At 37.8% G+C, this 16,860-nt stretch overlaps 1 protein-coding gene across 2 annotated transcripts in view; it reads right to left on the bottom strand.

Annotated features, from left to right (window-relative positions):
- map3k1 (mitogen-activated protein kinase kinase kinase 1, E3 ubiquitin protein ligase) overlaps positions 1-13,098 on the bottom strand; it is a 36,529-nt gene extending 23,431 nt beyond the window's left edge. For both annotated transcript variants that reach the window (XM_066651319.1, XM_066651318.1), the window contains exon 1: positions 12,629-13,098. In XM_066651319.1, coding sequence (XP_066507416.1) covers positions 12,629-13,098 — 470 coding nt within the window. The remainder of the gene's footprint in view (positions 1-12,628) is intronic.
- Between the last annotated feature and the right edge of the window lie 3,762 nt (positions 13,099-16,860).

The following is a 16,860-nucleotide window of genomic DNA, read 5'->3' on the forward strand; positions in this document are numbered from 1 at the left end:
ACATCTCTGGACCCGATACTCCAGAGTTTCTCTAGAAATTCTCTGGACATCATGTGTGAAAGGGGCATCAATCTACAAGTCAAACTGAAAGGCTGTTAATCTGATTCCTACAATGTAACCCCAAAAGATAATTATCTTCTACAGCTTGTAGTAATGCTGTCCTTGCTCTAACCAAAGGCACTTTGGTTTTGAGCAAAACAGTTAAACACAAGATGCTTCAAATTTCAAATTTGCCGAAACATTGCCCTTGAGACGACTTGTATCAGCAGGGAGCCTTTAAAAAAAAAACACCACAAGCCAATCTGTTTAATGGATGTTCCAGGAATAGGGAGACACACGCAAGAACAAAATATACAAACATAGATAAAAAAGTGTTCATGTCACCTCATTTACATACAGTGCTGTGCAAACATCTTAGGCACCTAAGCTGATAATTATAAATATTATTAAAAACTATTTCTCAATAAGTGTGATGTATAAAATTGTATATAATTACAATAAAATATAGAATAAATTTTATGTTGAAAGTATGTTGTTTCCAGATGATCTCTTTTATCATACATATTCATACGTATCATACGTAATCAACAGCACACTTGATTTAACATAAGTATTTATTAAGCTAGGTACTGGATGATAAATACTTTTGCACTGTACTGTAATTTAACCAATCTAGAGCTGTCCCCAGGTATTTGGCTATTCATTTATTGGTTAGGTATTAGATTTATTAATTTTTCAAATATAAAATTTAGAATGGACTACACACTAAATGTGCCTTTAGTGGTTATTTCTGGTATAAAGGAGAGAAATTAAATTGCAAACGAGATTTTTTATTTATTTTTTTTAACTCTAAATAGTAGCAATTTAGCTGTGAATACATTAGTAAATATGTTAATACTCCTGCACCTTAAAAAAACTATACAATGTTTTCTATTGAAAAGCATTAGCATAGTCTTTCATAAGATGACTTAAAAGCATTTTTACCCAGGCTTTTCATTATAAAGAGATTACATTTCGCTAGCTGACATTACACGTTACATGAAAAGTAATAAAACTGAGACTTATAGGTTCCTTATGGTTCTTCAAGAATACACCTTAACATACCTCAAGGTCATTTCCCACATCACTTTGGCCATATAGCCAAGCTATTGTTTACTGTTTGCCACCAACACATTACCTGCTAAATATTCACTTTAAATTAAATCAGGTGTAGAGTGAAGTAAATGTAAATGCAACAGCCATCATGCAGTACCTACCCTATTAATAAATATTCAACACTTGGAAACATGGGTTAATCTGTACAACACACTAAAATGTCAGTAGTAACAGACATGGATGGAAAGCCACAAGGGCAAGGCTCTCATGTTTAACAGCTTAGCCACAACTCCCAAAGGTCCAGCTGCTAAGAACCATACAGAGCAGTGTTTGTTTTTTTTCTTTAATTCATGTTGACATGTTCACACTACCACACAACTTTGAAACCAGGATATTTTAGCGTCAGAAACACCAGCAAGGATTATTTAGACTCCAGGTAATGCTCCAGCTGGCAGAACAAAGTGCATATGCTGGTCTGGATGATGCTAATAATGGGTTATGGTGGAACCGGTTTAAGAACGAGGGTAAATTTATAGTCTGTGATGAATGAGTGTGCACTGTGTCTCAAATTAAGGACTTCTGTAGCACACTAGCCACTTTTATTGCAAGTAGTGTGTTCACAAAGGGAGCTACACCCACATGTAGTGTGCTCATAATGCCCAGATAATGAACAGGACTACATCAAAATCTCATAACTGTCTTTTGCATTAATTGCATTGTTATTTAATATATTCATGAAGATTAGCTAAAAACTAACATTTATGGGAATAGCAGGATATTTAGGAAACTGGGCTATTAGGCTATGAAACTAATCCCAGGTAATTTTTAAACATGGCATATACATATTTTTACAGAAAAAATATTGACTGTCAGATGCTGACATTGGCTTAGATCAATTCATCTCTAGTAACATTTCATGCAAATCAGTGTTTAATCTGATATGACACTACCTTTCAATATGAAACCAATTGGATGCTGAACTATGTATGATGTAGATCAAGAATAAAGTTACATGTTAATGTTCTAATGAAATACAAGAGAGACGCAGAGGGAGAGAGGGGTAGAGAGAGAGGGACTCAATTCATGGGAGAATCTGGGCCAACTGTGCAGAGAATCACATGCATGGCCTCCCACAGAAACCAAGGGAAATGGAGCAATAGAGAGAGAGGGAGAGAGAGAGAGAGAGAGAGAGAGAGAAAGACACTCACAAACAGTAGTGACACTTGAAATTGTAGTTAACAGCCAAGTTGTCCCTCTCCCGACATTTAAAAAGACAAACTTAGATATTTAAACTTCAAACCTACACCAGATAAACATAGCTGTGGCTAAGATATTTTTACTGATACCACATTTGTACTTGGAGCAGTACTGAGAAATCCTCAATAGACTAGACTACTGAAAGATATGCAGGAAATCACCTTGAAATAAAAATATACGTGATTTGCAGCAAATATGATGTGGTAACAGCACAGGCTATGTGTGTGATAGAAAGTACTATGGAATTAGTGGTGCAAAAATTGTAATTTAATTTATTTTCAATACTGTGTGTATTAACAAATCTCATAGTGACACAGCTAACTAGGTGTTTGGTTTGCTGGTAACAATGTTAATTATTAAAAGTGTAACATTAGCAAACTGGGGGGAAAAAAAGCTGTAGTCCTGGCTCAAGGTCTTCTAACGGGTGATAATAGACTTTAAGACATGAAAATATTCCTTTGTTTACCTAGCTAAAGTTAATCAAGAACCAAGGCAAGGAGGTAAGAGTGGGGTGAAAGAAAATGCCGGAAGATTGCAAGGAAAAACCCTGAAGTGATTTCGCAAAGGAGAATCACATGATAGGGCAAGGTTGGCAACAGCAGATAAATGAAAAGCTTACAAGCGCTTACAAAAGCTTACAAATCCAGCACCTTAAAGACCAAGTCTTTAACTGTATCTATATAAATATTTCACTTGAAACTGAAGGCACAGGCAGTTTATTATCAGGATTGTAGCCAAAAGCTCAGAAAAAGACATTGATACAAGTCTCCTTGTCTGTCAGTATTTTTCTGAGACATCAAGTTTCCATATCGATCAACAGCTGCATCACACCATTCTTAAAGGAAAGAGATTCTCGTCCTGAGAGCTCTAACAGAAAAGATTCATTCGGTCTTAAAATGCAGCTTTCAAACAAATATGACCAATGACTCAAATACGAAGAAAGTCAGAGACTAAATTAGACCTCAAAAGAACAGAGCAAGACAAAAGGAAAACAACTGCGGAAGAGTGTCCCAAGGGACGCACAGGGCCAGGCCAAAGCAGCTGCCCGGATGAACACTCTGAGGGAGAAAGGCGTGGCTGAGTAAACATTTCCAAAGCTTTTCCAAAAACAGATTGGACTGTAGCTAATGGGTGGCTGGAAGAGGTTGGAAGGACTGCAGGGTGGCCGAGGGCTTCTTGGCCATTTCCTTTGCTAGCTCTTTGAGCTAGGCCCAAATTTTGGCTCCTCCTCATAAAAATGGTGATCCAGCTTCACAATGTCTGTCTTTGTGTTGTCTTCATATTCCAGTTATTGTGGCTTTCTAAAAGAAGTTAGGAGGGGACAATAAAACCAGATAAAACATTTTGGTGCATACCAAGTTATCAGCATTTGACAAACACTAAACCTTTTTGTGATGCAACTGAAGGAATTTAGGGTAATGGTTTTCAAACTCTCTGTACAGGGATATATAGATCATAAGGAAGCTGAATCAGGGCACACATATCCCTTTTACGCACATGCAGAAATTTGTTGCATTTTAAATCATAAATAGGAACCACTATATACTTACTTCAAACATATAAACAATACTCACATTTGTCACTCATGACTGGTTATTTCCCGATAAAGCACATGACTAAATCTAGGTGACAAATTTAAATGATATGTTACACCTATTTAATAGTAATGTATTTAGTGGGTCTTAGGACAAATATCACATTAACATGTAGATTCATGTATGCAAATGCTTGAAACCGACTGGCAAAGCGCTCTAAAACGGTCTTCTATAGTCAAGAAGAGGAGCTTCCTAATCCCACTAAAGTCAAGAGTTGAAGACAACTCAAGTGGCCATATGTGAATTCATTGCTGTACTGTATACTGAAATGCTATATTAAAGCATACCTGAAACCTCAGAAAAAAAAACAAATATCCTAAATATGTTTTGGGAGTATGTCTCCATGTATTATGATAATAGGCTAGCCTTATTGCCCACTCCAAACCTAGATATAACATGCCTGTCCAAAGTGCCAAACCATTGGCAATGATTTCCAATTTACCCGCTGTTTTTTCCATTGAGGATTCACATTACTCATGCATCATCCCTGGAGCAAAGAGGAAAGGAGATCAATGATGTTCTCCCATGCTGTTACAATTACGGTTTTTCAACTGTTCTCTCAGAATGTTGTGGGGGTGTGGAGAAGAGGGATTGGATGAACTATTGATCTCAGTGTTAACAGGGTAGATTCATTAAATTCACCCCTCAGGGGGGTGAACAGTAGCCACAAAAACATGTTTGGCACAGAGGAGCTAATAATGGTGTTTTTCCTGTCACGTGAATCTTGCACAAGGGTGAATGTTGATGAGACTGCGATTTGCTGTTTTTTGTCAAAATATCACGTTAGTTCCACTTCCCCCTCGGCTTTAAATCTGACACGCATTCACACTAATGCACAGTGGACCTGTGCAAATCTGGATAGTGTTTTTACTTTTTACCAAGCAGAAATGTCCTACAACGAGAGGTCCTTTCAAATATACACAAAAGGCAGCTACCAGTACATAAATGTGTGTTTGTGTGTGCGCGCGTGTGTGTGTAGGAGTTTAATTACCATGCCAGTGCATGCATCCCACTGTTTAATAACAATAGTGTTTTATTTGGAGCATCTTGGTTTGGTCTGTTGCCTGCAGTATAGCAACAGCAGTTAAATCATTCAGTGTCCAAATACTGCAGAATGTACAAAGCAGTTTTAAAAGGTTTTTAGTTTGTCTAAACACTACATAACTCTAGACTTCAAATTCAATTTGTGGTCCCTATATAACATTTATTGCTATAGGGTTACAAATGCAGTCAAATAAGTAATAAAGATGTTTTCACACAGTAGCCAAATTATTATTATTTGCCTACACATGCATTTATTTTTGCACAAATATGCACAGACACCAATAATTTCCTATGAACATATATGACCATGTATAAGCTTTTACAAAATTAGAAATTCTAGAATTCTATCTAGAAAATTTAGAGCATATAGCTTCATATATTGGATTCTGAATTGATGAAAATATGTAAACTCCCTCTAAAACACCTCTATGAAAACGTCTGGAAACCAAGCAAACATGAAATTCCCTTCACATCCCACAGAGCAGACACTATTTTCTCTCATACTCAGACTTTAAAAAGAAAGTTTGCATGCATTATCTTCAACCAGCCTCTTATCTTCAGACATCAGTGCAGCCAGCAGTTTTTGATGTGGCTTATTTTCAGACCAGGGCCAGTCTTAAATGTGCATGGCCATGTCATGTGTATGTGCTGAGGGCATCTAGCGAAGGCCCCTCCACAAGACATGTTGTTTTAACTAGTAATCTGGGTCTGATTAGTCAGGGACCCGTGTGTTTACTTTTCACATGTAATCTCTAGCTTGCCTCGTCCTGCTGCTAACTAAACAGAAACTGGGAGGAGCGGGGAGTCCTGTGCCTGTGGACAGGGCCTAATGGGTATGGAAATATCCGGGCCTTTGTTACCACTGTCCAGGCATGAGCGTTCAGCTAACCCCAGGCTTTACACAGGCAGTTTCTGGTGACCGTGAAGAGGCCTCAACTGGTTAGACAAAACATGCCAGCTCTCAGGAGCCCCCAAATGCTCTGCACAGTGAGGGAAAATACATTTACCCACCAACACTAGCTATACTTACAAGCTAAAGAAATAGACTGTTAGTTAATGAAACACGAGAAACTGAAAGCATTGTACCAAAAGTTGTAATTAAGAAAGAAGCATGATCTTTGTGCCGTAGTTAAACAAGAGTAACATGACAGAAAATTCTGTGTAACCAGGGGATGAAACTGTCCATAAATTACAGATCCAGTGTGCCAAGTAGGGCTGCACAAATATTCATATTTATCATAATCTGGCTATGAGGTTTTGAAATAAACACATCCAGAGAGTTACAAAAACACCTTGTGTATAAAAGCATACTCAAATGGCATTACCCACATGCAGCAACATAGGGAGCTCTTCACGTTGCAGTCTATAATCACGTGACATAACTAGGCTAGGGGCAGAGCAAGGCAGAGGTCCACTGAACATACACACCAAACATGCTAGTTCTTAACCTGGGAAAAGTGAGTGCAGCCAGACAAAATACCAAAAATTCTTTAAGGAGCAAAGTTGCAGGGAAGGTGGAACTGGTACCAAAAATGGGAGGCACATCTGTAATCTGGGAATACATTGGTTTAAAAATGAAACGACCATGTTAGGTCCAAAGTTTTTGTGCAAAGTGTGCTACATTTTTGTGGTAAATGTCACTGGGAACAACGACTTTTCATCTCAATATCAATACAATCAATTAGGATCAGCCCTGATTAGGGGTGGGCAATATGACCCTAAAAACACATCATGATATTTCAGGGTATTTTGGCGATAACAATATTCTTGGCGATATGAAAAATACTTTTTCAATTAATTTTGTATTAATTTCAAGAACACACTAACATACAAGGACATACTGAAATAAAAATCAATATTATCCTAATATTAATTATAGTAAATTAAATACATTTAATATATATCAATAGTATTACATGGTTATATTTATTAAAAAGCTCTATTTTACTACAAATATAATCATTCAAAAGAAAAATCTGTAAACATTGGCTTATTTTATAAACTGTAACTTACTGATTACAGATTCAAATTTTTTATAAATATAGCATATAAACCTACCACACAACCAAAGTGAAGAAAATGTAGTGTGTGCGTATAAACAGCAAACGTAAACAATTATACAAAAAGTAACCTTAAAACCTCACAGTAAATAACAAAACAAACACAGAATAATTGCTGTGCTGAGTCATTAGGTAAACAAGACAGAATATCACGATATTGATTTTTTTTTTTTTTTTTTTAATGTCGTTTTAAATATTATGATGATATAATCACAAACGATACAATATGGCACAGCCCTAGCCCTGATACCCACCTCTCAAATCAGATAAAGGAGATTTTTTTGTGTGTGAATATAAGATTCATTACCTTGGTGGCCCTGGAGTTGGGTCCAAAATGAATATATCCATCCACCCAAACTGTAACAGGCCATAGAGGGAATTCTATTTACAATGTTGTATCACAAATCAATTACTGCAAATAGTATTAGGCTTTTCATAAAAGTGGATAGAGATAAAGGATGTTTTCTGATCCCTATAAAGTGGTTCAAGTTTCAGAGCATTCTAGCCCTTGCTTGCCTGGCAACAGAATTCTTCAGACACCAGCAACCCCAAACACAGATCATGATAAACAATAGGCTGTATATGATTTTGCAAGAAACATGACAGAGCATAAGATGGCACTCAAGTAAGGTAAATAATTATATCTTGCATTTTAAAAGTTAAGAAATTATTTCATACTTCTCCTCTACATTACAAGGTCTTATGACAATTCCAGTATAAAACAGTTAACTAGAACATGCATAAAAAACTTAATTAAAAAGGCATTAACACTAATCAAACTGAATGACTGAACACCTCCCCAGTGAGTCCCAATAGCAGGGGCACTGTCTCCCTCAAATACCCAGATATACTCCTAAGAGCCAAAGTGTCACATGTCATAGACAAACGTCACTGACTCACTCAGCACTAGACACCAGCCATCAAGCATGTTTAAGAGATGGCTGGCATGCGCATGTTCCTCTTCCTTTATTTTATCTTCTGCCAGGGAGTATCTGTCATGATGGCCTCCAATAAAACTCCAGAGACTTCATAAAGCTCTCCAGGGTTCTTCATACCGTATCAGTTTCTCAAGGGAGGGTTTCCCATGGGAACAGTAACATACGACTTGTTCGAGTGCCAAGTTTAAGGCAAGCAGTCTGCAACCTCCTTACCTCAGGTGCTTACCTTAGCACTAAAGTCATTCAGTGCTTTATTTAGTTAAAGACTCAAACTGAGGGCAGCTCAATGAAGGTCAGTTTTATGAAGTCAAGTCAAGCCTCTTTTACAAGCATATTGCAGAGTCATATGCCATACTCTTGTCATGTGTAAGGACACAACAGATAGGTTCAGTATATATTACCAAATATTTACACAATATACTGTTACATATAGCCCAGCAAAATAAAGAATAATAATTAATAAAGAAAAATAAAAAAAGACTCGGTTTTAACCAGACAGTATGATACTATTTGAACTATACCTACTGTGAATGATCAAACATAAATGTTTCAAACTGATTCATGTAAAGTTTATTAAAAGCTTAGCACAAAAGAAGTCTACATGTGAGCTGACACGATTTTCTGATGTTATCATCAAAGACTTTTGTGCATAGCATCATGAACTGCCCTTCAGTACCCTGCTGTACTGCAGACTGAATTACCTACCATTTAATTTTTGTAATTTACCAGCCAATTAGCCCCCAGACAATTCATTGATTGAAAAGTTTGATCATCTGACACCAGCTAAACTAACCGTAGACTACAGGCATGCATGTTTTCTATATTTATACAATTGTACCTGTAATGGAGACTGAGGACATTCTGAGAGCATTGTAATCCATTTCAGTTATCAGAGATCTAACAAGCATCTGACAGCATCTTATGCTTACCTAACATGTCTTGAATTAATGATGTAAAAACATCTACCAAGAGCAAAAATTCCACATGACACATGAAGGAATGTTTAAAAGAATATACATAGTCAAACTCTAAAGACTAATATTTACAACTGATCAATTTTTGTGCATGAAAGACGACTGTATTTAAAGGAAAAAAAATGAAGTAATGTGTAATATGTAAAGTTTTACACTACAGTTAATAAGGCATTAAGTATATTTAACTTGTCTAGATGAAAAAACAGTGATATTTTATTCTCAAGGGAAGGTATCTTATCCTCCATCTGACTGGTTGTCTACTGTAAACCAGAATGTTAGGACTCTTTCCACATCCGCTGGAAATGCAAACAAATTAATTACGATCCTGTGGACTGGGAACACCCAACAGACTGGCAACAACTCAATCTACATTAAAGAAAACTTCAGGCCCTATTAACACTGCTGCTGTTCTCACAACTTGTAGTCCATCAATTGTTATATCTTACACAAACACACATACACCTTTGTCTTTATACAAGAAGATATCAAAGTGGGTCTCTGACAATTTTCACCCATTCATCCAGAAGAGCATGGATGTGGTCAGACACCTGGACCACAGGGCCTGGCTTACAATCTCAGTTCTAGCCCTTCACTTGCACACATGAAGACAAATTCCTTGTATGTCCAACATATGTGGTGCAATAAAGTGATTATGATTCTTGAAAGTGCTAGATTTTGTTGACGTGAGGGCTCTCTACATGCCAGTCAAGCTTGTCCACACCAAACTCACAACTATGCCTTTATGGACCTTGCTTTGTGCACAGGGGCACAAGTATTGTGCTGATGTTAATGCCAGAGGAACTCTGCAGTTGTTACTGTAGTAGAGCTGGGAAAATTGTAAGCACTGTGCACCTCAGCATTCCATGACCCGATTTGATTGTAGAATATCCAGAAAATAACAAACTTCATGAACTTACTTGCAACAGTGGTATTCTGTAACAATACCAAATACAGTGAACTCTCTACAACAATTATTTCATTAACATATGTTTGCCAAGGCAGAGAGCATGCCTACATTCTTAATTACACTGAGCTGTGACAATGGGACGGACACCAAAAAACTGAATTCAATTATTAGAAATTGTCCATAAATTATTATTATATATTATATATAGATAAGTCTAACATTATTGTGCTGCTTATGTCGTATCAAAAGTCTGATATGAATAAAGTGATATAGTATCAAAAAATCTGTAGCGCAGTGTCAATAGGGAATCTGTTAAATACAAATATTTTCAGTGGAGATTTGAGCCAGTATATGGGAAATAAATGGAGCCCTTTTTATTGTTTTTTTAAAACAATCAGAGCAAAAAATTCACTGGTTAAGAGGTGATTCAGGTGAACATTTGTAAATGTTTCATGTCAACTTTAAGTAAAATTCACCCTTGATGACCAAAGGACCCCTGTCCTTTCACATGAAAAGTCCCTACCATGATCAAGGGGGAAGCCTTCAAAGGAAACAAAAGCGATCCAGACCTCTGAATAATTTAGCCGCTTTAAAAGTGTGGCAACCTGATGAGGAATTTGAAAGGCAGATTCCTTTTGATCTCTCCTCAAGTAGGCAGTGGCGTTTGGGCAGATGAGCTTGTCTGTAATGCTAGAGTACAGGGGTAGGAGAACATCTGTTTTTGGAAGCTTTTCAACACCCATCTAGAAGAAAGCAACTTGTGACATTTGCTTGGGGCGAGTGGTGGGGGGGGGGGGCATATACAGACTCAAAAAAGCCTGATGCTCCTCTTCTCACCTGAGGGGACACGTCGGTAAATGAATCAGTGTGCTGACGCTAATCCTTCTGCTCTGACTCAGGTTCCCTATACTCCTATGACATGCAAGTGTGAGTAAACAGAACAGGGCTACGAAAACAACCTGCTTAAATGATAAAATTATGTAGTGTAACAGCCAGACATTGTTGAATGCAAGATACAAGACATTGCAGTCTTAAAATACACTCTTTTTAACCAGTACTTGAGTTAGCACATCCTTATCAGACCTTCCAGTAGTAAGGCAAACCACAAACACGTACAACCTCCTGCTGGAATTCTTACTCAACTCCAGGGTGCCTAACCCTAACCCAATGTTCTGTTAAATATACCCACAAAAAGAAACCTTCTGACAAACGTTTATTTACTTTCCAACTTTCTATTCTATGCAAAAGCCTGCAACTCACCACGCTGCATATTCACAGCTCACAAACTAGAAAAAAGTACCATCACATGCATTAGAAAAAAAATTGAAAAGAAAAAAAGAAAAATGTTATATAGCCTACCTCAGCCGACACTCATGTCACATGCAAATCTCAACAACTTTTAACATGGGCCATTCCTTATAAGGAAAAGCTTGCAGGGGGGGGACCATAATTTAGAAAACATGAAGTAAACAAGCTCCCATGAGTGAAAATAAGGTGTCTGAGATTTATGGAGCCACTGAAATAAAAATAACTAACAATCATACTAAATACAACTCCAAACCTTGCCATAAATGCTTATGGCATCTAGATGGTCAGTTATAAAGTGCCACAAACTGCCTGTTCTCAGAGAAATGATAGGAAATTCCTAAACATCCTAGAAAGTGCCAGAGTGACACTAGGTAGCTGTGATATTGTGTTTATACTGTCAATCACCTTTGAATCGTTTATACAACAAACACAAAAAATACCCAAAGACAAAAGGACACCAACTTCAGGGACAAGAAATGAATGAATGAAGCTAGGTGTGTTTTTAAGAAGTCTGGTGACCAACTAAGAAGTAACTGAACTGCAGTATCTGCCAACCAAAGCTGAGACATAAAATCCTTCTGAAATCAATTTACAGCAATGCTGTCTGTCCGATTAACATTCAAAGACCCTGGAAGACCCTGTCTTACGATTTATAAAAAGATTATAAATGTTAAAGGGTTTCAACCACTCTATAGATTGTGCATCTCTGCAAAAAACATACTAATTACACCTGTGTGAGCAATCAGCAACAGGTAAGCGAAACATGTTCAGTTATACAGATTAGCCCAGATTACAGCAATCTGTACACAATTCCTAATTCCTATGTATAGGACATAATTCCTATGTAATTCCAATTCTGAATGTAGGCACAATTATCCTGATATTACAGAACACAACGACCCAGAAGACTGAAAGTGAGCACGAAATGTAATATTATCTGAGCAGAAAATGAAGCAGACTACTCACCAAACGCAGGACGAATCCCTAAACCATTAAACTAATGCGGCCAGTGCTAGTTAATAATTGATTTAAGCGTCTCAAACTGCAACATATACATTTTTCTACATCAAAAAATGGTTTAACTTTCACAAGAAGGGAGAATACACACTTCAGGACAGGTTTTAAGAGACACATTGGGTTCCCCCTCGAGCCCATGTGGGTAACGGAGATCTACTGGGTTTCCTGCTACTAACGACAACAAACACATTCAAATGGCTCTTCCGCTTCATTCAACGGAAAATTTAAATTAAACAAGAAGTACAATAAAAAAATAAAAATAAATAAAAAGTAAAAACAAAATAATTATAAACGCGTCTTCAAGGATAGCGACTCAAGTTTAAAAAAAACTCAACTTCTGAAAGACGCGGCAAGTTTTCCAAACAGTTTAACCCATACAGTAGAGACAAGTGGAATAACTACAGAGAGAAATACACCATAACAGAAAGCTCACCTATGTTGGTTCAGTTCCACTGAAGCACCATGGTCAGCACTGAGTTGGTTGCTGTGTATAAAAGAACTTTTCGCCAGCTCCTGAGCGGCGGTGGCCAGACCGTTACTGACCGAGCCAGAGAACGCTTTTTCGGGCAGGGAATTGCTCTGTTGCCCGCGTTGGCTGTGCTGTAGTAAAGAAGCCTGCACGGCTCCGGGAGATGAAGCCGATAAGAAGTGCAGGTGCTCCGCCGCGGCAGTCGATCCAGACTCAGAGTCGAGCAGCAACGCTTCGGTGGCGTCCAGATCCACGCTCCGCACTTTCCGTAGCTCTTTACGTCTCCATTGCGAGTTCTCCGCAGACGTGTTTCTCTTGGCTTTACCGTGAACGCTGCTGTTTCCTTGTAGTTTGTCCCTCACCTCCGTTCCGCCGCCTCCGCCACTCGAGTCCAGCGGTCCTGACGACGAGGTCCGGCTCCCCGCCGTCGCCATTTTCTGCGCCGAATTTTTGCCACTTAAAAGGTTTGTGTGGAAGAGGGGAGCGGAGGGAGGGCGCAGGGCGGAGCGAAGGCACCCTGCTCTGTTTACATAGTGATGGGAACTTCGATTCAACTCCACGAACCGATTCACTTTGAGTTGACCGTTACAATGAATCAAACTTCGTTCAATATTTGAGAAGATTGATTTACCCAAAATGACCAGTTCAGTGGACAGAAACCAATCCAAAGTTTTTGGAATTTTCATTCATGATAACGAACCTATATATACCGATATATATGCAAAAGGTCTGATCAACCAATCGACTGATTATTCGATTTCTAGAGATCTGAATATAATACACCCGATTTTTCTAACTCTCCATTTTAATCAATCCAGCTAACTTGGTTCAACTCGTTTCAAACATTGTGAATGATAATTCAAATTATTCTATGAGGGCGCAGCAGGTAGTGTCGCAGTCACACAGCTCCAGGGAACTAGAGGTTGTGGGTTCAATTCCCGCTCCGGGTGACTGTCTGTGAGGAGTTGGTGTGTTCTCCCCGTGTCCGCATGGGTTTCCTCCTGGTGCTCCGGTTTCCTCCCATAGTATAAAAACACACGCTGGTAGATGGATTGGTGACTCAAAAAAGTGTGAGTGAATGTGTTACCTTGTGAAGGACCCTGTCAAAGGTCCACATTTATCCCAATCATTTTTTGTACGGTGTGTTTTACCTGCATTTTAGCCTGTGTTTTAGGTGACCAAATCGGCATTTCCGCCTGGTCATGTTGACAGAAAAAACACAGGTTTTTGAAATGGCAAACATAAAAGCTTAGTGTATAAGTTCCAGACTGCATTGTGCACCATACTTTTAAATCCACACTGAAACTTCAAGGGCATCATTTTTGTCTCAGAGTGAACTGCTTCAGACTATAAAAATATTTAAAAAAAAATAAAGTGGAAAAATATTGTTTTTTCAAAAACATCCACATATGTGAACTAGGCCTAAATTTAAATGTATATTTTTCAGTGAAATTCCCTTTTAGGTGTGTCAGTTTTTAGCAAAATATTTTTTTATTCTAGCAAAATAAACAAATATTGGTACTTTGATTGCTTTTTGTTATTCATTTAGGTATTTCTGTGACTAAATGAAGAGCATTGTTGACTTACAAAGAAGTGATAATTTCACAGATGAACAGAAAAACAACACTTTATTAAAACAAGTACTTATAAGTTAAATATATATATATATATATATACTTTCCTTTTTTCCCAAAATAATATGTAAGCCATTAGTGGACGTGTTTTGGTGCATGGGTAAGTGTGTACACAGTTTTCTGGGCCAGCCGTTGGCCTGGGCAGAGTGTCAGATTTTTGAACCTGCAAATTACACGTTCTTCTGAATAAATCTGTCTTTTGTGCTGTATTTGTTTTCCAAGTTATATAATGGCCTCTAATGTCCTATAAACAAATGAGAAAATTGTCTTTTTTTTCAAGGCTTTGGATAGGAACTATAACACATGATTAATAAAAAGATGGGAAAACAGAGGGACATTGTTCACCTATCTTCACTGTTACTGAACAGAAAAGTATTGGCATATATCATGCTTTAATATGCATATAAGCAATGAATATAAATGTAAAATTTAAGTTTTTTTTTCAATAATATTTGGATAATTCAAGCATTAGATCTTTCTACCAGCAATGGTAGTGATAGGAACCATATATCTGAAAGATTTGGTACTTTTAAAAATGATGTCACAGAAAGTTATAACATGAAAAATTTGCATATACATTGCCAGATGTCTGCAGCATTTTCTGACTTTTCATTTTTTTTTCTGACGTTCCCTGAGTTTTTCCAGCAAGATGGTGTACCACCACATTATGGGTGCCAGGTCCAATCATTCCTAGATGAACAGTTTCCTGGAAAGTGGATTGGTTATCTTGGGCCAGTTGAATGGCCCCCAAGGTCTGCCAATCTGACCCCCTTAGATCTTTATCTTTGGGGTCATCTGAAGGCAATTGTCTATGCTGTGAAGATACGAGATCAGCACCTGAAACTACAAACACTGGAAGCCTGTGCTAGCATTTCTCTTGCGGTGTTGCTATCAGTGTGTGAAGAGTGGGAGAAGAGGGTTGCATTGACAATCCAACACAATGGGCAGCACTTTGAACACATTTTATAAGTGGTTAGAAACTTGTAAATAACTCATGAAAGAATAAAGTTACGTCAAAACCAAGTACATCAGTGTTTTTCTTGTGAAATTCCCAATAAGTTTGACGTGTCACATGACCCTCTTCCCATTGAAAAAACAAAAGTTGGATCCAAAATGACCAACTTCAAAATGGCCACCATGGTCACCACCCATCTTGAAAAGTTTTCCACCTCCCATATACTAATGTGCCACAAACAGGAAGATAATATCACAAACCATTCTTATTTTATTAAGTTGTATCCATATAAATGGCCCACCCTGTATAACAAGACCAGCAAATCAATTGTCACAAAGCTTCACTCATAGTTCAGCACAGGGGAGGCCGTCATTTATGTGGGTCCCGAATAAACATTCTTCTAATTAGATGTCCTTGAGAGTAGGATGGATTTATGAGTAATGGCCTGTGTTTAAAAAATTGCATAAAATATTTTTCATGCAATATTTCATGTAACACTGCCTATTAAAGTATACAAGGCTGTTCACCAGACACTGAGAATGTAAATTATAGATTTAAATTTACAGGCAGGAGAGAATGATTTGAAGAGGTAATTGGAAGAGGTAATTGCTATCATTCATTGTCTGTAACTGCTTATCCCGTTCAGGGTCACAGTGGGTCTGCAGCCTTCACAGACCAATGTGAATCACACATTCACACAGATGTGAATCACACATTCACTCACACACACTGATGGACACTTTGAGTCACCAATCCACCTACCAACATGTGTTTTTGGACCGTGGTAGGAAACCGGAGCACCCGGAGAAAACCCACACAGACACAGGGAAGACTCGGGACTCGAACCCTGGAGCTCGTCCCTGGAGCTGTGTGACTGCGACACTACCTGCTGCACCACTGTTCATTTTATAATGTTAAATAGTGAATTGTCATTTACATTTAATTAGAATTTAACAAATATAATTTACTCTCAGTTTACTAATCAATCTATATCCCCACTCTCACCTATGGTCACAAGATTTGGGTAATGACTAAAAGAATGTGATCACTGATACAAGTGGCAAAAATTAATTTTCTCCAGGGGGTTGCTGGGCATATGTATATCAAACACTTCTGAAGGCATATGATGCCCTACATTTAAGTTGCTGCACTGTACTGCATTTCTGATATAACTGCAGACTGGTAGAGCTGCAAACTGATGACATATCATGTTGTCCCATTTCATTGGGAAAGATTTTAACCACTACGCCTTGTAACTCAGTTCCAGGGGTAATGTGACACAACAAAACAAGGGGTAGGGGTGAAAATGAGAAATGGGACTTGGCATTAGTGGCCTGGATTTGTCAGTGACTCTGTACTAAACCTTCTTTTTTATTATATCTATATATCTATAGAAAACAACATACAAATAATAAAGAATTTATTTAATTAATACTGTTTGCTATTTTTTGGTGGATAAAATGACTTATTTTAATTGCTTATTTAAATTAGAAAAAACTGTGCCACTCCATTCCACTTCTGAAGCAGTGCCTGCTTTGTAAACTGTAAGGTGTGATGCAGCAAGCCAAATATACCTTGAGATATATTTAAACAGACATTTACAGAAC

This window comes from Hoplias malabaricus, chromosome 18, assembly GCF_029633855.1.
Source record: "Hoplias malabaricus isolate fHopMal1 chromosome 18, fHopMal1.hap1, whole genome shotgun sequence".
In the NCBI taxonomy this organism is placed as follows: Eukaryota; Metazoa; Chordata; class Actinopteri; order Characiformes; family Erythrinidae; genus Hoplias; species Hoplias malabaricus.